The following is a 20,600-nucleotide window of genomic DNA, read 5'->3' as shown; positions in this document are numbered from 1 at the left end:
GGGGAAGTTGGGGAAGCTTCCCTCGGAGGGGCCGCTTTCGGTTTAGCTCTCTGCAGGCCTCAGGAACCAAACTGATAAGCATGTCATACCCGTCACATGGCCACTCAGATACTTTCGAAGGTCATAAATCATTCATTGATTGCACCCGTGTAACTATATATCGCTCGCTTACGCTAGTCATTCCTCGTCCACATGATCATCAGATCCTTACCGGTTCTGCAACCCCTGATCCCCGCTCACCCTAGCTGCTGGAACCCACGAAAGCATTCCAGTCTACAACACCACCCGCACATTGATCAGTAATCGGCGGGCCAGTTGCGGTTGCTACTTCCTGATGATTTCGCTTGATTCCGAATCTGACGGGGCCCTGTTGTCCGTAGAACGGCACAGAAAAGTGGTTGAGACCTGGTGTCTTCACTCGGAAGAATGTCGGTGATTCACTTCCGATTTGAGCATATACATCACTCGGCTGGGATATGATGGTGCTGAAGAATACTCGGTCCTGAGATATTTGGCCAGGTGGCAGAACCTGCTGACCCGCGGCTGGGTTGTTCCCGGTGGTGCCTTCGGAGCTTCCCGCAGAGCTGGGGTTCAATCGGTACCAGTAGACAATCTTATCTGTGAAAGACATGGGGTACCTTGGATTGTAAAAGCCAGGGGACGCGGATCTGAGCTGGCTGTGAGGATTCATCAAGTTGCGGCGGTATGAATCAATGTAATAAGGCAAGAGTTCCCGCCACGCATCATGCGGATGATTCTGGACATATCGTGCCGCTCCATCCGGGATTCCAGGGTCATAAATTGGTCCGATATAATGGGTTTCCCCATAGTCATTCCAACTCAGAATCTAGAGTGAGCAAGATATATGCGTGAGCACAAGGCAAGACAAGAAATTGATAGAGAGGATCCTACCTGGACAAGCGAAGGCTGCAGCTCCATAACCTGCTGCCATCGATAGTGCCACATATCATCTCCACGCCAGAGCCAGTTCTTATGCCATTGGGGAAGGTTGGTATAGAACCAAGGGGCAACTGGCATCATGTATGGCTTTCCTGCCAGAGCCTTCATCCATGCTAAATCACTTGACGTGTTCTTATCATGGGCCCCAACAGGCCATGCATCCCAACTGAACGCACCGTCTATCTCGTGTAGGACGCTGCCGATACCCTGCGGTCCCATACTGGTCCAATTTGGCATAAATGTGCAATTGGTAACACTCTTGATCCTTCGCCAGTCGCCTGCATTGGCAACTCCTTCAAACGTAGAAACCAGGGGCTTCCCATGAAAGTGGAATTGTGCCTTTCGATTTTTGTACGCATTGATGGTGTTGATCACTCTGTCTGCAGGCCACGGGCCTCCAGATCCATAGTCGAAAGAAATGAACAAGGAGAAATTGCCGATCCTTTCGGCGGCATCATACGCCGTTTGGAGTACCCGGTCAGTATAGTCATCCTGGGGGGCCACGTTCAACGCAAAACCATCGATATGCGCTTTTGAGGCTTCGATTATGTCGGTCTCCCAGTGTTGCGGAGTCATGGAGTACGCATTGCCCACCTAAGAAACCTGTCAATGTGACCCAACGGGATTCTCAAGAACAGGCTTTAAGCTTACAATAAAGTGAGCGAAAACCGCCTGTGGTCCAGATGCTGACGGAGTCATCAGCGGTTTATATTGGGTCATACCCGGAGATGCTGCAAGCAACGATAGAAACAGGTTCTTGGTAAGCATGTTTGTTGCAAATAATTACCAGAAAGAGCAAAAAGAACGAAGGGCAGTCAAAAGGTATGGAGGGTGATTGCTTCTGGAGGCTGAGGTCATGATTCTTTCAAGGACGAGCAACACAGAGGCCTCTGGTTCAACAAAAAGACCAAAGGGAATTAGGTAAATAGATCAGGTTGGGAAACCGGGCTACGGGACAAGACATAAATGGGCGCTCAGGAACAGTGGCTGGAATTTGACCATCGGTGCGGTATCTGGCAAGTCTAGGAAATGGTATGCAGTAGGTTTGGGGGATAATTCAGGGACAGGTGCCCATCCGCGATCGGAATTCCTGCCCTATGCCAAGAGAACAAAGACCACTGGAAGCAAAGCATGCAATCAACCCACCTGGAGGAGAGGCAGGCGGCGTCGGCCGCTGTTGGGGGTGATGCGGCAACCCCTGGGGAGGCCCCTGAGGTGCCTGGCAGGGGCCATTGCTGGTACAGTTCTGGCATTGCTGATAGTGATGATGATGGTGTTCTTGCTTTTGCTCTTTGGGAAAGACGTGGTTCAGAATGCGATCGAGATGCTTATGTTTCACCATGGTGTCTGCTGGCGGAGCCACGAGAGAGAAACCGAAAAACCGCTGGGAAGAATTAAGGACGAGGGGGATCGGGTATGTGGAACCAGAGGGGTTTATAAAGGGCAGCACCATCGTTCTGGCATCCCTTGGAACGTCAGGGCTTCTCTGAACAGCTGGCACGAGGCACTTGTTGACCCAAAGGCGAAGATGTGACGGATCAGATTCAATACGCTGGAATCATGCCGTTGGACTGACAGTTGCTGCCCTACTCCCACGACCGACTTGCAGCACACTTGAGACTCACTGCGTCATCTCGCTGGTCCAGTTGAAAGTATGGCTGAGTTGTGCGATGCATACTGGTCGCGATGACGCAGCTGTAGAACCTGATTGCTGCATGCTGCATCGCCGACAACTTGATGGGGGCCAATGCATTCATTTTTGTTTTGGACGAAATTGATTCTGAAATTGTTTACTGTTGAAAATACCACGGGTCAAACACTTCTTGCGGGGAAAAGACCCGGAAATAGCCAGAAGCTGGTTGTTCCAAGAATGTCCGAAGAACGTCGACTTCACCGTGATGTCAGTCAATCCGGGGAGGCATCGCCACCGCTATAAAGTAACCACCGCGCTCAGGCTTTAGCGTAGAAGTCCTTAAGTTCATATTAAGCTTGGAATTTTTCTCGCATTTTCTGATCGACGGCATTTTTATTCTGTTGGGTCCACGATGGCTGCATCTCAGGCCGCCAATATTGCAGAGAAGATCGTGGGGCATTCGGACAATGCCACCATTGAAACCGATGTAAGCAACTACGCCAAGGGAGATTCGGGACAAGAAACAGGGGAGAAGATCAAGGCTACAGTATGGCAGGGCAAGAACACCGTCGAGGTTGGTGAGTAATGGATTACATTGGATCTCAACTGATCGTCGACAAACTCGGGCTGACACGGCGACAGTTGAGATGCCAAAGCCCAGAGTCATCAATGAAGGCGACGTCATCGTCAAGATCACCGGGAGTACAATCTGTGGGAGTGACCTCCATCTTTACCATGGTATGACTTGCATTTTCTTTTCTTTGTGGTACCACTCATGCATGTTGCAGGTGTCATCCCCCAGCTCGAGAAAGGAGATGTTCTCGGCCACGAGTTTTGCGGAGTGGTCGAGAGTGTAGGACCGACGGCGAAAAAGGTCAAGGTTGGGGATCGCGTGGTAGCGGCTTTCCCCATTGCCTGCGGCGATTGTAACAATTGTCAAAAGCAACTTACATCGACATGCGAGAGAACAAATGAGAACACCATCGAGAATGTCATGTATGGTAAACGCACCTCAGGCATGTTTGGATATAGCCATTTCACTGGTGGGTTCGCCGGTGGTCAGGCCGAGTATGTTCGCGTGCCCTACGGCGATATGAATCTGCTGCAGCTACCGGATGATGTCCCAGATGAAAAGGGCCTTTATCTGTCGGACGTCCTAGCTACCTCCTATCACTGCGTTGTAGACACCGGGGTGACGACCGGCGACATCGTCGCGGTCTGGGGGGCAGGGCCGATCGGGCAGATGGTCGTGGAGTTCAGTTTTACTCAAGGAGCCAGTCGAGTTATACTGATTGACGGAGGAGAGGCAGCGTGGCGGTTGGACTTCGTGCAATCTAAGAATCCGAAGGTCGAGACGCTTGATTTCAGTCAGCTACCACGAGGAGAGTCGATCACATCCCAGCTAAAGAAGATGGTTCCCGGCGGCCCTGATGTAGCCCTGGACTGCGCCGCGGGCGAATATGCTAAAGGATGGGCACACTACTTTGAGATGTTGCTGGGAATGGAGACAGACACGTCCGAGTTGTTGAACGAAATGATTACCAGTGTCCGCCCCTTCGGACGCATTGGTATTACGGGAATCTACGCTGGATACGTAAGTCAACATGTCCTTTCCTCCCGGGACTTTAGCTTGGGATTTCTGACACATGGAACCCCCTCTAGACCAACCATTTCAATATCGGAGCCGTTATGCAAACCGGCATCCGGTTGATCGGCAACGGCCAGGCTCCGGTGCACAGATACTGGCAGCATCTGCTGGAACTTATCCGACGCCAGGATATCAATCCGCTGGAAATGGTGACCCATCGCGTGCGCCTGGAGGACATGCCCCAGCTGTATGCTCTGTTCGAGAGACGAGAGCACGGCCTACAGAAGGCTTTTGTCCAGACCAAGTTCTCGTTCCCTCCGTCTGCTGGGGCACCACGGTTGACGGAGTTGCAAGACGTCCTTTAGGGTTTGCACTTTGCAATCGATGCTCGCATTATTGCTAATGGCAAGACTAATAATTACGCCAGTGACGAGGTAGTGGAGCCTGTATCTTTATTGGGGAAAATTGTCCGAGCGGATCTCTACTTTCTACGGAGTACTAGTGCAAGGTGTACGTACGTATTGAATTAATTTGATTATCTCTGACGTGACGTCAAGTCGAATTCCTAAAGGGGGAGTGGATTCACAAGGTGAAATTTTCAACATTAAAGGCCAAATTCACCGGGACTAGACGGCGATTATCGGTGGAACGTTGAGGGGGTCAGTCTTACGGAGGTAAGGATCAAAAACCTAGTTCTTCTGTTAGTAGTACTTAGTTCGAGTGACAGGATGAGTGACTAGTAAGAGTAGTCGAGTCAATTCGGGATCTGGAAGTCCCCCTTGCTCAATGCAAAGCGGACTAGTTTCGCATGAAACGGTCCCCCCAAAAACCCCGATTGGAAACCACAGAAATAGTGATATTGACAGTCGACCTCGACTTTTCTCGAACATGACCCGGTCTGCCTATTCCGACGGCTTTATGGCGGCTTTATCAAAAGTCGGTCAACCCAGCGAGTCAGTCGGTCCGGAATTCGCCCAATGGATTCCGTTCATCGGCAAAGACCACCTAAAAGAGACTCGGGAATTGGAATCACCGCCGGGGGAACCAGCCGTTAACGATGAAGGACTGCCTATTAGTAAATGAAAAACTGGAAACAGAATTTTCATAGGAAGGAAGCCCATCGGACTATGCTAGACCCGGCTAAGGCAAAGAGTCCGCGCTTCCCAATATTAAATTATTAATGATCGCCCTGCAAGGATGCCGCGCCCAATGAGGAAAAGGCCGGATCAGATAAGATCAGATGATGGAGGGATTCGCCATGCCGAGGGAATCCCTTTGGCCTTCCGGTTCTCTAATCTACGGAGTCTTCTCGCGCTCTCTCACCGGGTGTGGATTGAGGAACGCAAGATGGAGCCTGTTGCCTCTGCGTACCATTGGCTGGCAACGTTACCATTTCTAATCGTCCAGTCGCGTGGGAATGGAGTCAATGTTCAACAATGAACTCGAGGGAGCAGATTGCACCTTGTGCAGATGCAAATGAACCACTGCTACACTGTTCACTGTACTCATAGCCTCAGATTTAGAGCTCTAATCCCATCCTGGCTATCGCTCTGAACCTGTTGAATGCAAGGGTTGCGGCGGCGATCGCGGGTGAGAATATTTCACGCGCGCATCCAAAAGGAGGGCACACAGTACCCACATCCCATCCCGCCGGAAGTCTTGGTAGAAATAATAGAATTTTCGCGGGCCCATAAACGAAGTCTTGGAAGGTATGCCATCGTGACTCACCAGCCCTGCCGTGAAGGGAACAATGACCAGGGGAATTGGCGGACGTTTCCAGTCCGTTGTGGTCAGATGTACATAGCACGGAGTCCACGAGTACTTCGTGTGCCGGAATCGAAGCCTTGCAACTTGCAAGAGTACGGAGTATGCACGTAGCTTCCCCAAGGTGGTCGTACCCTAACCCCCGAGCAGCCAATTGATTGATAACTGGGCAGCATCCACGGGTCGACGAATGAGCGGCCCAAGCGAGTCCACTTGCTCTTTCCGAAATCGGGGCGAGCGCACGATAATCTAATCTGATCCGATCGTTCTTTTTTCCCAGCGTCTTTCCACTTTTCCTCCCCCTCTTTTCCCCCTTCGTTCGCTCTCCTTCCCTCTTCCCTGCTCCAATCTCCTCTCCCTCTCTGCCTTCTCGTGCCATCCCTGCTTTCTTGAACAGTCCACGTTCACGGTCGAGCGATTCTCGAGATCGAATTTCTCGCACAACATCACACCCCCAGCATTGGTTCCTAAACTCGTCTCGCTTACCGGCTTGAGGGAGCGCACATCCGCTCTTCCGGCCGAAGCGATCAAGTGACACCACCACACCTGGTCCGTCACCGTCTTCCTTTCCGCACCTCCCCGTCAGGACATGACCACTAATTGCGCCGCAGATTTCCTCTCGTCTCCTTCGAGAGGATTTCTCTCTCTTCAGTCATCTTAAAAAAGAGAATTAATCAATTAATCATAATACTTAAGTATGACTACCCCGGCTCCCTCGATAGCTCCGTTGGCTCCCGCACTGGCCGCCAAGCCTGCGATTTCACCGTCCCCCGGTCCGGGCACACCCGGCTCGATCACCTCCAAGGAATGGGTAATTCCACCACGCCCCAAACCCGGCCGCAAGCCTGCCACCGATACGCCTCCGACCAAACGGAAAGCCCAGAATCGTGCGGCGCAGAGAGCTTTTCGGGAGCGACGAGCCGCCCGGGTCAACGAACTCGAGGACCAAATTAAGCAGATCGAAGATGAGCATGATATCCACGTAGCCGCCTTCAAGGAGCAGATCTCCAACCTGTCTCACGAAGTCGAGCAATCCCGTAACGAGACGTCCTGGTGGCGAGACCGCTGCCACGCCCTCGAGAAGGAGGTCTCCGTCGAACGAAGTGCCAAGGAAGCGTTGGTGAAGGAATTCCGCTCCTCCATCTCCGATCACGCTACTTCGAGTGATAAGTCTCGGTCCTCGGCCGACCGTGAAGCTCAAGGAAGAGCGCAATCGAGTCATGTCCATGAAGAACGAGAGGATGTGCCTCTGGGTTGCAGCAACTGCTCGTCAAGTCACTGCCAGTGCATCGAAGACGCATTTAGCATGCCAGGTATCGAAACTCGCGATATGAAGCGCCCGAGCACTTCAGCAGCCGTCCGACCGGAACCTCAGATTAAGCCCGACCCGGAGGAAATGGAGATTGATTTTACAACGCGGTTTGCGGCCCCTCACGCCCAGGAAGACACATCCACGGCTGTTTCGTCGCCCGCGGTCGATCCCTGCGGATTCTGCCAGGACGGAACCCCGTGCATCTGTGCCGAGATGGCGGCTCAGGAGGAGCAGCGCGAGCAAAGGAGCTCGTTCGAGACCAACCGACTCGCCCCGATTCAGAACTTGTCCCAGTTCACCCCGCCCCCGTCCGACGGAGACGTTCGCTCGGAGGTGACCCTGCCCCCCATCAGCGAGGCAACCAATCCGTGTGCCAACGGCCCGGGCACCTGCGCCCAGTGCATGTCTGACCCGCAACGTACCCTTTTTTGCAAGACGCTGGCGGCATCCCGCTCCGCCAGCGTTGCCTCCTCCGGCTGCTGCGGCGGTAAGGGCGCCGACGGTGGATGCTGTATGTCCCGGAGCTCGAATCCACCTCCCCGGACCGGATCGACTGTCAATGCAAACCCCGCTAGATCCAAGACCCCTTCCTTGACCCTGTCGTATTCGGATGCTTTCACGACGCTGTCGCGACACCCGAACTTTTCTCGGGCCAGCGATGATATCTCCGCGTGGCTCCCCAAACTTCACACGCTACCAAACCCCAAGGACGTTGCCCCGGCGGAGACCTCGCGAGCCGCGATGGAAGTCGAGGCAGCCAGCGTGATGGGAGTTTTGCGATACTTCGACCGGAGATTTGCCGACAAATAATCATGTTTTCTTTTCGCTTTTTTTGTTTTTCTTTTACGATGATACCCAAACTTGACTCAAGAATGTCTGAGTTTGTATTATACATTTCCTTCGCTCAACTGACGAAGGGAGAGATGCGGTTCTTGTTTTAATATCCATTCTCTCATTTTTTTTTCTTCGGGGAACGAGACGCCGAAACTTCTTCGATTCCAACCTAAGAAGAAAGCATTTCTCGCAGAGATACACATGCGGACCCACGAGAGTGGAATGACCACCTTTCCTCTCGTACCAACCTAAATGACTTGAATGGGTGTATGACAGGCGTTACATGACTTGCACATTTTGTACTTTCTTTCTTATTTCTTGGATGATTTCGGACGAATTTTTTTTTCTTCACACAAAAAGGGGCGACGAACGATCCACTGAGATCGACCTACGGAGAACAATTCAGGGTTTCTTAATTTCTGCATTGGACAAGGGGAAAGTTTAGATAGACACGTCTCTCTCTCTCTCTCTCTCTCTCTCTCTCTCTCTCTCTCTCTCTCTCTCTCTCTCTCTCTCTCTACTCTGGCGATCTCGACATCGGATTGGGAACCATTGATACATAGACATAGGGTATGGAATGGAAAATTATGTTTCCTGGGCTGAGCGATTTGACTGGATTTTGCCTTTTTTTATCTGATACAACTATTCATTTCTATATACATTGCAGGAAATACTATGTTTTCGGCTTTTGTGAAATGACATGGGAGTTATCTATCCCTTGGGTCTGAATATTATCATTATTAGTTATCTTGCTATGTCTCTCTTACGCGACAATGGAGCGAAGAGGGCGATTGCAGATGATGTTCAACATGATTAGTTCTAAATCAATGTGTGCCATGTACGAGAATCGTGAATTGGACGAAAAAGAATCGAGTATCAACATAAGCCAGTCACCGAGGCGTAGCAAACAAGGGGTAGTAAGTCCAATAGGAGGGATATATTATGTACAGGCTAAACGAAGATACCCCCAACGCCGTCACTCCAACTGATCTTGTTATATGTGAAGATCAGGAATGCAGTCCTGATCGTACTGAACCAGTACAATAAGAGACGAAAATCCAACGAAGAGGTGAATAGAGAGGGCTAGAAGAGAGCATGAAGGGAGAGTGTGCGTGCCGAAAATATGAATTAATAAATGGAAAAGACGGGGTAGGATGTGATGCAGGAGAATGTGTTGTTGTTGTTGTTATAGGCAAGTTTCAACCGTCATTTGCCTCGGGCTCCGCATTAAAACTGACCACCACTCGTCAGCATTTCTTCGTCCCCAGCACCAGCGTTCCCAAGAAGACTGGCGCCCCAGATGCCGGCAATCCCCCACATGCCGATTCTCCAGCCCCGGTAGAGACCCTGGATGCCTTGGCCTTGTCGCTTGCGCAGAGCAACGGGCTTCTTGAGTGCCGTCCGTGCTTGCTCCACTTCCGATGGCGTTTGCGTCCCCTCCTCATACATGATCCCCCACATTGTGCCAACAACGCCACGGTATGTCTGGGGGGTGGGGACGATGGTTTCAACCTCCTGAGCCGCCGACGTGGCCGCGCTCGGTGACGCCAGCCCACCCACAGCCTGTTGCCGCAGACTGGGTGATGTAAACGTGGCGATCTGTGCGCGGCGGAGAACCGTCTCTAGCGGGAATCGAACGGCCAGCTCCAGGCCGGATCCAAGGAAGGTGAACAGGTTCCACATAGATGGGTTGAGGACGGGATCAAGTGATAGGTATGATTTCAGCAAAAGTGGGGTAGTAGTGGTAATGAAATTCGGCAGGCTGGAGTGAAGAACGGTGATGGGGACGAGGTGGGAAGGGATGGTGCAGTTGGGGGTGGGGATTTGTCGGACGGCTCGAAGAAGAGAGCGAGGCCCATGAGTGACTGGAGTCAGGATAAGGAACGTGCGGGCGGTGTCAATTGGCGACAGGATGATGGCCGACAGGGACGTCGAGATGAAGGACAGGAGGAGCGTAGCGACCGGGGAAGTCGACGTCAGAATGTCCGCCGTCATGGAGGACGAGATATCCTCCTCCGGCAAGCCCACAATGGCGGATATCAGGCTCCGAATGAATGTGTTCAACGTTGGGAGGAGCAGGGAATAGATGAACGTCGTGTTGGTGCCCTTCCACGGCGACGTAGGACCGCTGGTCGACCACAACTGCGATAACACCTCCATAAGGGAGGATTGGTTCTTGATGGCCAGAGCATGGCGAGAAGGCGTCGAGGATGGGATGTAGCCGCTGCGATCGGTGATATGGCGTCGAGGCTTTCGAGAGCGGGGACTTGACGGCGAAGAAACTGCAGGGGCGGCAGATGTGAAGTAGCTGCTCTCATCGTCCGACGACAACGATTCCTAGGCGGTACCGGTCGCGCCGTTAGCTATGGGTTCTGCCTCGCCAAACAAGAGCGAATTTCATTTGGTACATACATCGTCCTCATCGTCATCATCACGATACGAAGCGCTCGCTCCGGATCTCCGTCGGTCGTCCAACGGCCATGATCCCTCCGAGGAGTCTGGGGCGACATAGGTCTGTAGAATGGTTTTGGCAACGTCGAAAGGCTGGGCCGTCAAGATGCTAGTATAACGCCAGATACCCTGGTCCAGAGCATCTCGCAGCCAGCTAGACACCGATGGCGAATTGTCAAGATAATCCGAGTAGTCCAAGTCCGGCAGCAGGTCGCGCGCCGAGCTGCCAAACACCTGGGCCGATGACGCATCTGGAGGGGACGAGGCGTTGGTGACCTCCAGGCCCATGGCAGGCGGGATATAGTACGGGCGCAAAGGATTGGGCCCCTGTGACGAAGACATGGCGTCGGTAAATGTAACCCGGTCTCGGTTGGGGGGAGTTCAGCTCTGAAGCTCGAAATTCTTAGCTTGGTTGTTGGTGTGGTTCGGGGGGAGTTCGTGCGAGAAGTGGAGGAGGAAAAAGGCAGGAGTTGGAGCAGCGAATAATTATGTCCGGATTTCCCGCCTTCATTCGGGATTATCTTTTTTTTCTTCTCCGCGCCGTCGCCCTCCTCCCCTGTCTCCACTCCTCGTCTCTCCCCTCTTTCCTACATTTTCTTCTCTTTTTCTTTTTCTTTCGCTTGTCTTTTCCTCGGACCATTAGCCTCCCTCGCTAGATTCCTCACCATGTCGCTTTGGAGAGAAACGTGTTTGAACCTGCGACATGTTTCCCGGACGATCCCCGGAGATCGCATGCGTCATGCTCAATCGATGAGGTTCCTCAGCTCGTCAGCAATTGCTCCCCGTCGACTCGGACTGGACTCAAGGGGACCGTCTTTGGCAGCGAAGACCCGGGGGTCGTTCCAAAGGTTGAACACGGGACGGCGAAGCTTCTCGGCGACAGCGGGCGTTCAACATGGTCATATCACACCTCCCAAGCCGGGCGAAGAGTGAGTCATATCCGAATGGCTACGATAAGCAAATAAGCACCAGGACTGATCGCTGATCTATTTTCACTAGAATCAACGTGACTTTCATCGATAAGGACGGGACAAAGGTCGACCTCCAAGTAGCCGAGGGGGACAACTTGTTGGACATTGCGCAAGCCAATGACCTTGAGATGGAAGGTTCGGAGCCCGTTTAGAAACCTATGCGACGAGATATCGGATTACTGACATCTGTATTCGTGACTCTAGGAGCCTGTGGCGGTTCGTGTGCTTGCTCTACGTGCCATGTCATAGTTGAGGACCCCGACATGTTCGATAAGATGGAAGAACCGTCCGATGATGAGAATGATATGTTGGACTTGGCTTTCGGCCTGACAGAAACGTCCCGCCTGGGCTGTCAAGTTTTGATGAATAAGGACCTCGACGGAATGGTGGTCCGGTTGCCCTCGATGACTCGGAACTTGCAGGCGAGTGATTTCGAGCAGAAATAAAGCGCCCCGTGAGAGCGGGATCTGGGCCCTGAACGAGGGGGGGCATGTACGATATGGTTGCGCATTTGATGGTAAGGCAGGCGGCGGCCATTGGCATTCCATCGGTTGGAGTTGATCTGTTGCGATTGAAAACAAGACTAGTATATAGTATTCTCTCATCCCCATTCTATTTGACAAAATCCTATAAATAAGAGCGACTTTTGATCCACATGTACTTGTTAAAAAAAATTCAAGGGAAAAAAAACAATAACCTGAATAAAGCAATACCCTTAAACGCCCCAGTCATGCCTAGTTCGGATCGCAGTAGAGCGAGTGTCTGCCGTTACGCTTCTTCGATATTCAACGGCTTTCCCTTCTTTCCGTTGATCAATTCCAGAAAGCCCTGCTTGCTGACCTCGTTGACGGCCTTCTCGCGCTCGCCCATGCCGACGGTGCCCTTTTTTCTTTCGTCCTTGACTGCAGCTTCTCCGCGCACCTGGGCGGCCCGAACTGCGTTGAACAGCTTGACCACACCCCTCTGTGCGGTCTTGCGCAGACGCTTCTCTTCCTCCGCGACAGCGCCTGTCTGACCCCGCTCAACACCCAAGACATCGCGGACTCGGCCGCGATCGAGTTCTTCCTTCTTCTCGGCCCGCAACTTGGCCCGTGCCTGGTTATCTAATTTCTCGTCTGCGATTTCGGTACTGGTTTGTTGCGCCGATTTGCTGCGGGAGAGGACGGGGTCGGCGCGGGCGGAGGTCGGAAGTTTGGTCGAGAGAATCTTGGAGATAGAGGTCGAGAAAGCGGTCGGGTCGTTTCGTTTGGAAAGCGTTTTTCGGTCTGCATTGGGGGCCGTCATAGATACATCGGAGTCGCCATCGTCGTCTGAATCATTCGATGCGTCTGATCCCGAAGCTTCATCGTCTTCGTCCTTCTCCTCGTCGTTCTCGGGGGATTCGTCGCTGGATTCCGCTTTCGATTTTAACGACGCGCCGGTAGGTTTGGTTGGCTTCTTGGTCGGCTTCTGCTTCTTCGGGGCGACCGCAGTCTCCTCTTCGTCGGAATCGGCCAAATTGACGGCCTTGAAATCGGTGGCAGGTTCATCCTCCTCGTCGGAGCTGCTGTAATAGCCGCGCTGCTTCTTGAACTTCTTGGACCGGCCAGCTTTCCCTTGGATGCCGTCCAAGACCTTGCGCTTCTTGCCAAAAGCCGGAGCCATAATGAGGAGAGTCTAGTTGAGTAACGGACTCTCGTACTCCCAACTTTGAGTGGTTTTGAATTTGAGGGTTGGAAGGTTGATGGATGTCACTTTCTCTTATTTTATCTTTTCTTTTTTTTTCTTCGGGCGACGAAAGGCGGAAAGGCCGGTTGCCACCTGTGATTGGCGGGGGTCTCTCCGCATTCCCCTTCGGGCTTTCGCTGGCTTCTTCGCCTTCGTCTCGCCTACATTGTCCCTCCCTCCTCGCTCTCGTCCTCGCTCACGTCCTCTCACCCCGCTGTCCTCTCCATCCTGCATACCTTGTCATCTTTTGTATCCTTGTTCTAAATCACATCTTACGCCATGGTCCTTCAGGATCTCGGGCGGCGGATCAACGCCGCCGTCAATGATTTGACCAGGTCCAACAATCTTGATGAGACGGTGCGTGCTTTCTTCGCAGATGAGATACTTATATATATAAATTTGCTAACAAATTGGCATAGGCTTTCGATGAAATGCTGAAGGAGATCTGCTCGGCTCTTCTTTCAGCCGACGTTAACGTTCGCCTGGTCAAAAACCTCCGGAAATCGATCAAGTCCAGCGTGGACTTCTCGTCGTTGCCCTCCGCTGTCAACAAGAAACGCCTGATCCAGAAAGCCGTCTTCGATGAGCTGGTCGCCCTGGTTGATCCGCATGCGGAGCCGTTCCGCCCCAAGAAGGGTCGGTCCAACGTGATTATGTTCGTGGGTTTGCAGGGTGCGGGCAAGACCACTACTTGTACTAAACTGGCCCGTCACTATCAAATGCGAGGATTCAAGACCGCTCTAGTCTGCGCCGATACCTTCCGAGCCGGTGCTTTTGATCAGCTGAAGCAGAATGCCACCAAGGCCAAGATTCCCTACTACGGAAGTCTCACGCAGACCGACCCCGCCGTGGTGGCGGCTGAAGGTGTCACCAAATTCAAGAAGGAGCGCTTCGAGGTTATCATCGTCGATACCAGTGGTCGTCACAAGCAGGAAGAGGAGCTGTTCACCGAAATGACCCAGATTCAGACCGCCGTGACCCCGGATCAGACCATCCTGGTTCTCGACAGCACGATCGGTCAAGCCGCCGAGGCCCAGTCGGCCGCCTTCAAAGCGACCGCGGATTTCGGGGCGATCATCATCACCAAGACAGATGGTCACGCTGCCGGAGGTGGTGCCATCTCCGCCGTCGCAGCCACAAACACGCCGATCATCTACCTCGGTACCGGTGAACACTTGATGGATTTAGAACGGTTCGAGCCTAAAGCTTTCATTCAAAAGCTTTTGGGGATGGGTGACATGGCTGGACTGGTTGAGCACGTGCAGGCTGTCACCAAGGACTCGGCCTCCGCCAAGGAGACTTACAAGCACATCTCGGAGGGAATTTACACGATCCGCGATTTCCGCGAGAACATCACTTCTATCATGAAGATGGGCCCCCTGTCAAAACTCTCCGGCATGATTCCAGGCCTGTCCAACCTCACTGCGGGCCTGGATGACGAAGACGGTTCGCTCAAACTCCGACGTATGATCTACATCTTTGACAGCATGACCACGAAGGAACTGGACGGCGACGGCAAAGTCTTTGTGGAAAAGCCCAGCCGCATGGTGCGTATCGCCTGCGGCAGCGGCACCTCGGTGCGCGAAGTCGAGGACCTTCTCTCGCAGCACCGCATGATGGCCGGGATGGCGAAGCGCGTCGGCGGCCAAAAGAAGCAGATGCAGCGTGCCCAGAACATGCTCAAAGGTGGCAACAAGGACCAACAGCTGGCTGCCATGCAGAAACGTATGGCTGCCATGGGTGGTGCCGGCGGTGGTGGCTTCCCCGGGATGCCGGGCATGGGTGATATGTCCAAGATGATGCAGATGCTTCAGGGACAAGGAGGCGGAGGCGGTGGTGGAATGCCTGGTATGGGCGGCATGGATCTTCAAGGAATGATGAGCCAAATGAGCGGACTGATGGGAGGCATGGGAGGCATGGGAGGCGGCGGTGGAGGTCGCGGCAGAGGGCGATGATCTTCTTGACTTCTCGTTCTTTTTTTGTTTTTCGGATGCCGTTACTTACGTACTACCTTCTATGCTCTGTCTTATTTGATGATGCCGTCTCATGGACCACGGTTTGTCTCTTCTAGCATGGGATTGGCGTTGGGTGTGCATTGATCTGTTCTTGTTCATCTTGCAATTTGAGATATTATACATATTTATTACACTCCTGTGATTACTATTCCCTCTTTCTCTGTTCTCTTTTCCTCGCTTTTTCTCCCTACCTGCATGCTTGCCCTGGGGAATGGGTTGTATCATGAATGGAGAACGGGATGAACTGCAGCACTCTACTCGGGAGGATTCTACTCGGGAAGAATAATTGGATAATCCATGATATTAAGAATGCTAAACCAAAGCTGTTTATAATTATTTGCTCACGTGGAACACTCTCCTACGTACCAATCTTGACTCCGCCCATGAAGGATTGGTGCGATTCACCTTAGGTCTTCTTCGCTTTGTCCATCAAGCCATAGAGTAGTCCCATGACCTGATGTTGAACCTCGCCGGCAACCTCTTCGATGCGGCCGATCGTGGTCTTGGCCAAGATATGTCCAAAGCCAGTTTCCGATTTATCCTCTACGGCCTTGCCCGGAAGAAGACGGGGGTGTTTCCCGGACGCCGCGTATGCGACTCGACCTTCGTACCCTGGCAAAGGGACGCTGAGAGAGTACTTCCAGACGACGTCGTCGTCGATGTAAAGCGAGTAAGTCAGGACGGAGCTAGGGATTTTGATGAGCGCGCCGCTGGGAGTCTGCACCGTCTCATCTTGGATATCAATGTCAATCAACCCGTACTTGACGTTGCCGTCGGGAAGGTACTTGACGGTGACATCCTCGGTGTCGGTCTGACGATACGTTCGGATGGGCAGATAGAACATGCTGAGCGGACCGACGCTGAATTCATGCAAGCCCTCGCCGGCCGTGTTGGGATGCAGCTCATCCGGGGTCCAGTCCAGCGTGGGATCGGGGAACCGCGTGGCTCCAAATTCGTGCCGGTCGCCGCTCAACAGGACGATACGGACGCCGAGCTCGCGCTCGGCGCGCCACATGGCTTCAAATACGGTGCGGCGCTCATCCAGGAACCCGCCCCAGGTGTCGGTGGTACCGACGTGCCAGTTCTTCGTGAATGGAACGCTGGAGGCGATGATCTTCCAACGGACTTCGGCGGGTTCGGGACGAGCAAGGTAGGCCAGGAGAGATTGCAACTGGGCCGAGCCTATGATGGTAGAGTTGGGTTTCGCGGGTTCCGAACGGTAGGTGCGAGTGTCCAGCATGAAGAACGAGGCTGGACCATGGATGAAAGAGAAATACGTGGTGTTTTCTGGAGCAGCGAATGGGTTCGGAGGGATGGGAGGGTTGACACTGACATGGTAATGGATGTAGGGGTCGGCCGCGGCGGGGTATGGCGCGGTGGCGTTGCCCTTTGACCAGTCGTTCGCAATCTCGTGGTCGTCCAAGGTGTGAATCCAGGGGAGGTCGATGGCAGGAGCGTCGTCGGGGGTCGACCACGAAGGCGACTTGTAAACGCGTCGGTATTCGCTGCGATAGTGAGAGACCGACGAGCCGAAGCGCTGGGGCACATCGACGTAGATGAAGTCGCCGAGGAACAGCATGAAGGATGGTCGCAGCAAAGCCGGTAACTGGCGGATGGTTTCTGTCATTTTCTCGATCCCCGGGATGCGCAATGGGTGAGTCAAGGGATTGTAGGGGAAGTTGGACTTCATGCAGCTGGACGTCAAGAAAGACAGCCGGTTGGCCGATTTCGATCCGGGGAGAGGTGCGGTCACAAACGATCCCGTGCGGTTGTTGGACAGGGAGTATCGGTATTGCGAAGATGGCTTCAAGCCTCGCAGAGTCACAGAAGCCGTAAAATCCGTCGATTCGTCCAGCGAATAGATGATGCCTTCCTCCACCCACGGTGCAGATTGGGTGTCCGCTTCCTGGTAGTGTACCACTAGAGGCAACTGGGCGACATCAGGCTCTCGAACGAGAAGACTGGCAGTTGTCGGAGATACGTAGCCGATTCTTGAAAGGGCCACATCTTCACCGGGGTAAAGGATTAACCCGTGGAATAGGAAATCGAGGGTGAGCAGCGTGAGGGCTAAGTTGATCAGTATGGTCAATCGTGTCGCGCGCCGGGAGGTGGCGGATGGTAGGCCCGTCAACAGCGTCTTAAGCACGCCGCCGTATGAAGATGGCTGAGAATTCTCTGTAAGGCATTTCCTTCATAAGCATTTCTTCGCCAGCACCGACTAGAAACAGAAAGACGAATATTCACTCACTAGACTTGGATATAGATGCCTTGGGTCGATCGGTGGCCGATACAAGTGACAGTAGCGACGTGACGTACACCGCAAGTGCAGTCAGGACTATGCGGGGGAAAAGATGGCCAGGGATCTGCAGATCGACTCGGCATGAGTTCTACTCCGTAATTGTTCCTGAACCAAGCAAGAGGGGAAACACACCCAGCGTAGAAAGATGAAGGCGGCCAGTCTCAGGATTACCGAGCTGGTGGCAGCGGCAACGCGCGGTAGGGATGCCATTCTCGCTTCACGGGGAGTTTGGTAGGAGGTAAAGAGGCATTTGATCAAATCATGTCGACTCTGTTGCTGTGCTCTGGTCGGAGTTTCTAGCGGTGACGGGGTGAGAACGGAGAAGGGGAGAAGACGCGCAGGGACTGCGGGAACCGGAGCTATGACGACATCGCATCCACAAGAGAACTTGAGCACCGTTCGGTTGGAATTTCTAATGATTGCTAGTTACATAGATGTTGATCTACTCTTGATAATTATAGTAATGCAGTCTAGCAATAAGCGCTTTTAGCGCCTCCGCGACGCCGCGAACACCAGGTCCATCATGTGCATGCTGAGCGACATGGCCGCTGCCCATTGCCAGGGCTTCTCGCGTCCTCCCGGGTAGGAATTGAAGTACTCCCAGCCCATGACACCGCCAAAGTTTGGATATTTTTGGACCAGGTAGCCCAGTATAGGTCCCATCTTGTCCAACGGCACGAAGCCTTGGGATCCGTTGCCGGGATTCGTCAACAGGCCGTAGACCACCCGTTGCGGCGACCAGCCCCGTGCGATGATGGCCTCATACATGCGCGGATTGTCGGCGGGACCCCATCCGTTGTAAAACTGCGCGTTGTACCAACTGATCTTGGACGCCCGCTGCTGCTCCAGGACGTGGTAATCGAAGCCCGACAGGTTTCCTGCGCCCAACAGCGCGGCTGCGACTGGGGCCAACGTCACGATGAAGTCGTCTCCTAGATCGGCTTTGAGCCGGTCGATCAGTCGGATGATGCCCGTCAGCGACATAACTTCTTCCACGTCCAAGTCCATGCCATCTAGCTGAAAGCGTCGAATGGTCGCCAGTAATGGTTGGTAATAGTGATTGAAAGACTCTAGGTCTCCGTCTAGGCTGCGAAACGAACCCTGCGCCGCGCCTCCCAGCATCCCCATGATTCGGACGCCGCTTTGCTTCATCAGCGGCACCTCGGTCCACAGTGTATCGTACATGCTATTGTCTGGCGGATCGTTATTTAAGGTGATATGGTTGGGGTCGGCATTCAGGTGGAAGGCTGCGAGGATGACATGTGTAACGCCCGTGTGATTCTGTATCAGCGGCAGCATCGAGACATACTGGCCGTCGGGGCAAATGGTCTGGTGATAACACACCACCCGGCATCGTTCGGCGCGAGAACGTACCGGAGGCATTGTTCAGAAGTAATGGAGTAATGAATGCGGGTGTAAAAACTAAAAAGTTCAAGTGAGAGAAATCGCGGGGTGGTAAAAGACAGTGGAGGCCGATGACGGTCGATAACTGAGCCCCACCGACGGCGAGTCTCGGTCTAGCATGCTTATATAGTAGATGGGGACTATGTCTATGGAGACCTAAAAACAAGAAGAAACCATTCTAGATTAGATGGAAGAAGGAAGAAGGGACCACGAGGGGAAGTTGTCGTGAGAATTGGAAAACAGAAGGCGCAGTTGACCAGAGAGACCTTTTCGAGGGCGGCTGACTCATCCCCTTCTCTCTCTCTCTCTCTTCCTTCCCTCCTTCCTTCCTTCCTACCACTACCACGCCGTGTGTCCCCCGTCGATGACAACACTCGTCCCCGTCATGGAGCTGCTGGCTTCGGAGAGCAGGAACACAATCGGTCCTGCAAATCCCTCCGGTGCGGCTAGTCGACCCAGCATATTCTCTTGCTCCCAGATCTGCTTCAGTCCCGGTACTTAGGCCAGGTTCTGTTGCACCATGGGTGTGATGATGTGTCCGGGACATAGGGAATCGACACGAATCCCGGATCGACCCCATTCCATAGCCAGATTCCGAGCCAGCTGAATGACCGCGGCTTTGGAGGAGTTGTACACGGCACAATTCAATCCTTTGTTAGCAACCAACCCGGACATGCTTGCGATCAACACAATTGACCCGCCCTATCCATAGCGTATCATCTACTACGCAACTACGTTGGCAAACATGAAAACCCCAGTGTAGTTGATATCCAAGACTTCGGATACTTCCTGTGCAGTATAGTCGATTGCCGCCTTGGCCCGTTGCACCCCAGCTGCTGCTACGAGACCGTCAATACGTCCGTCCCGGGATACGAGATTTGCGATGGTCTGGTCAAGTACACGACGACTCCGAACTTCGATGTGATGGTAATGGAGCGAGCCTCCGGCACCCGCAGCCCCTCGTTGTAATACGGGGAATTCCGGGTCGGGGTGAACCAGTCTGTCGAAACAATGCACTATGCCACTCATTTGTCAGGGTTTGCTAGGACAATGTTCCTTCGCGAGTGCATCAAACCTTTGGCGACTCTTTGCGCAATAGCCTCTGCCAGTGTCAATCCTAATCCCCTCCTGCCTCCCGTGATAACATAGACTTTGCCCTGGAGATCGAAATTTAGGCCTTGTCGGGGTCTGTCCCTGACCAGTGAGGGTTTATGGGCCAGTCTTTGCTGAGATATTAGGCCTTGCCCGTAAGAGGCAGAAATGTACCGAAACATCACCGAGGGTCGATGAAGGAGACGGCCGGTCAAGGGTGCAATTTCCCGCAGTATGGGTACTACATATGGTCTCAGTGAAATCATATTTGCCGCGAGTTGCTCTGATACACCCCAATATTGGCTGTCTGGATTTTGATCCACGAGTGCTTGGTATCATTTCGGTTCGATGGGGAATCCTTGATATATAAACACCGTGTGCTCACAACAGAGCACCCCATAGCGGGAACTTGCCAGCGTCGAAATGCTCAAGGCTAATCCAGGTCATCTTCGAGTTTTCTCGTTGCTGATCGAATCTAGTTCGGGCTTCTGACATGGAAGTATAGGTGCGATATACTGACTCTTGCATAGACTGCCTATTTCATATTGATGCAGAGCGTTTCCATTCCGG

The 20,600-nt window shown here is 53.1% G+C and overlaps 10 protein-coding genes across 10 annotated transcripts; 4 read left to right on the top strand and 6 right to left on the bottom strand.

Annotated features, from left to right (window-relative positions):
* Positions 1-241: 241 nt before the first annotated feature.
* On the bottom strand, positions 242-2,717 carry KD926_006576 (glycoside hydrolase family 71 protein; the record flags this gene model as incomplete). The annotated part of the gene is made up of 5 exons (XM_053099573.1): positions 242-847; positions 913-1,554; positions 1,612-1,646; positions 2,107-2,512; positions 2,586-2,717. 5 exons carry the CDS (start codon positions 2,715-2,717, stop codon positions 242-244), a joined length of 1,821 nt encoding a protein of 606 aa, XP_052956659.1.
* A 288-nt stretch (positions 2,718-3,005) lies between these two features.
* Positions 3,006-4,546, top strand: KD926_006575 (zinc-dependent alcohol dehydrogenase; the record flags this gene model as incomplete). Its single annotated transcript, XM_053099572.1, has 4 exons — positions 3,006-3,171; positions 3,236-3,331; positions 3,382-4,187; positions 4,256-4,546. The coding sequence occupies 4 exons, from the start codon at positions 3,006-3,008 to the stop codon at positions 4,544-4,546; spliced, it is 1,359 nt and encodes a 452-aa protein (XP_052956658.1).
* A 2,096-nt stretch (positions 4,547-6,642) lies between these two features.
* Positions 6,643-8,067, top strand: hapX (bZIP transcription factor HapX; the record flags this gene model as incomplete). Its single annotated transcript, XM_053099571.1, has 1 exon — positions 6,643-8,067. The coding sequence occupies one exon, from the start codon at positions 6,643-6,645 to the stop codon at positions 8,065-8,067; it is 1,425 nt and encodes a 474-aa protein (XP_052956657.1).
* Positions 8,068-9,318: 1,251 nt separating this feature from the next.
* Positions 9,319-10,884, bottom strand: KD926_006573 (mitofusin complex protein UGO1; the record flags this gene model as incomplete). The annotated part of the gene is made up of 2 exons (XM_053099570.1): positions 9,319-10,428; positions 10,504-10,884. The coding sequence occupies 2 exons, from the start codon at positions 10,882-10,884 to the stop codon at positions 9,319-9,321; spliced, it is 1,491 nt and encodes a 496-aa protein (XP_052956656.1).
* Positions 10,885-11,208: 324 nt separating this feature from the next.
* KD926_006572 (ferredoxin family 2Fe-2S iron-sulfur cluster binding protein) lies at positions 11,209-11,959 on the top strand (the record flags this gene model as incomplete). Its single annotated transcript, XM_053099569.1, has 3 exons — positions 11,209-11,471; positions 11,542-11,648; positions 11,718-11,959. 3 exons carry the CDS (start codon positions 11,209-11,211, stop codon positions 11,957-11,959), a joined length of 612 nt encoding a protein of 203 aa, XP_052956655.1.
* Positions 11,960-12,281: 322 nt separating this feature from the next.
* On the bottom strand, positions 12,282-13,157 carry KD926_006571 (rRNA-processing protein RRP15; the record flags this gene model as incomplete). Its single annotated transcript, XM_053099568.1, has 1 exon — positions 12,282-13,157. One exon carries the CDS (start codon positions 13,155-13,157, stop codon positions 12,282-12,284), a length of 876 nt encoding a protein of 291 aa, XP_052956654.1.
* Positions 13,158-13,499: 342 nt separating this feature from the next.
* KD926_006570 (RNA-binding signal recognition particle subunit SRP54) lies at positions 13,500-15,175 on the top strand (the record flags this gene model as incomplete). The annotated part of the gene is made up of 2 exons (XM_053099567.1): positions 13,500-13,577; positions 13,640-15,175. The coding sequence occupies 2 exons, from the start codon at positions 13,500-13,502 to the stop codon at positions 15,173-15,175; spliced, it is 1,614 nt and encodes a 537-aa protein (XP_052956653.1).
* A 466-nt stretch (positions 15,176-15,641) lies between these two features.
* KD926_006569 (alkaline phosphatase family protein) lies at positions 15,642-17,744 on the bottom strand (the record flags this gene model as incomplete). Its single annotated transcript, XM_053099566.1, has 3 exons — positions 15,642-17,410; positions 17,484-17,598; positions 17,667-17,744. The coding sequence occupies 3 exons, from the start codon at positions 17,742-17,744 to the stop codon at positions 15,642-15,644; spliced, it is 1,962 nt and encodes a 653-aa protein (XP_052956652.1).
* Positions 17,745-18,020: 276 nt separating this feature from the next.
* Positions 18,021-18,917, bottom strand: KD926_006568 (putative class III chitinase; the record flags this gene model as incomplete). Its single annotated transcript, XM_053099564.1, has 1 exon — positions 18,021-18,917. One exon carries the CDS (start codon positions 18,915-18,917, stop codon positions 18,021-18,023), a length of 897 nt encoding a protein of 298 aa, XP_052956651.1.
* A 744-nt stretch (positions 18,918-19,661) lies between these two features.
* Positions 19,662-20,296, bottom strand: KD926_006567 (oxidoreductase, short chain dehydrogenase/reductase family; the record flags this gene model as incomplete). Its single annotated transcript, XM_053099563.1, has 2 exons — positions 19,662-19,954; positions 20,014-20,296. The coding sequence occupies 2 exons, from the start codon at positions 20,294-20,296 to the stop codon at positions 19,662-19,664; spliced, it is 576 nt and encodes a 191-aa protein (XP_052956650.1).
* Positions 20,297-20,600: the final 304 nt, after the last annotated feature.

Source organism: Aspergillus affinis (genome assembly GCF_023601865.1).
Source record: "Aspergillus affinis strain CMG 70 chromosome Unknown NODE_35_length_286873_cov_86_307686, whole genome shotgun sequence".
Taxonomy (NCBI): domain Eukaryota; kingdom Fungi; phylum Ascomycota; class Eurotiomycetes; order Eurotiales; family Aspergillaceae; genus Aspergillus; species Aspergillus affinis.
Note: the sequence above shows the minus strand (reverse complement) of the source record. Positions and strands in the feature narration are given on the sequence as shown.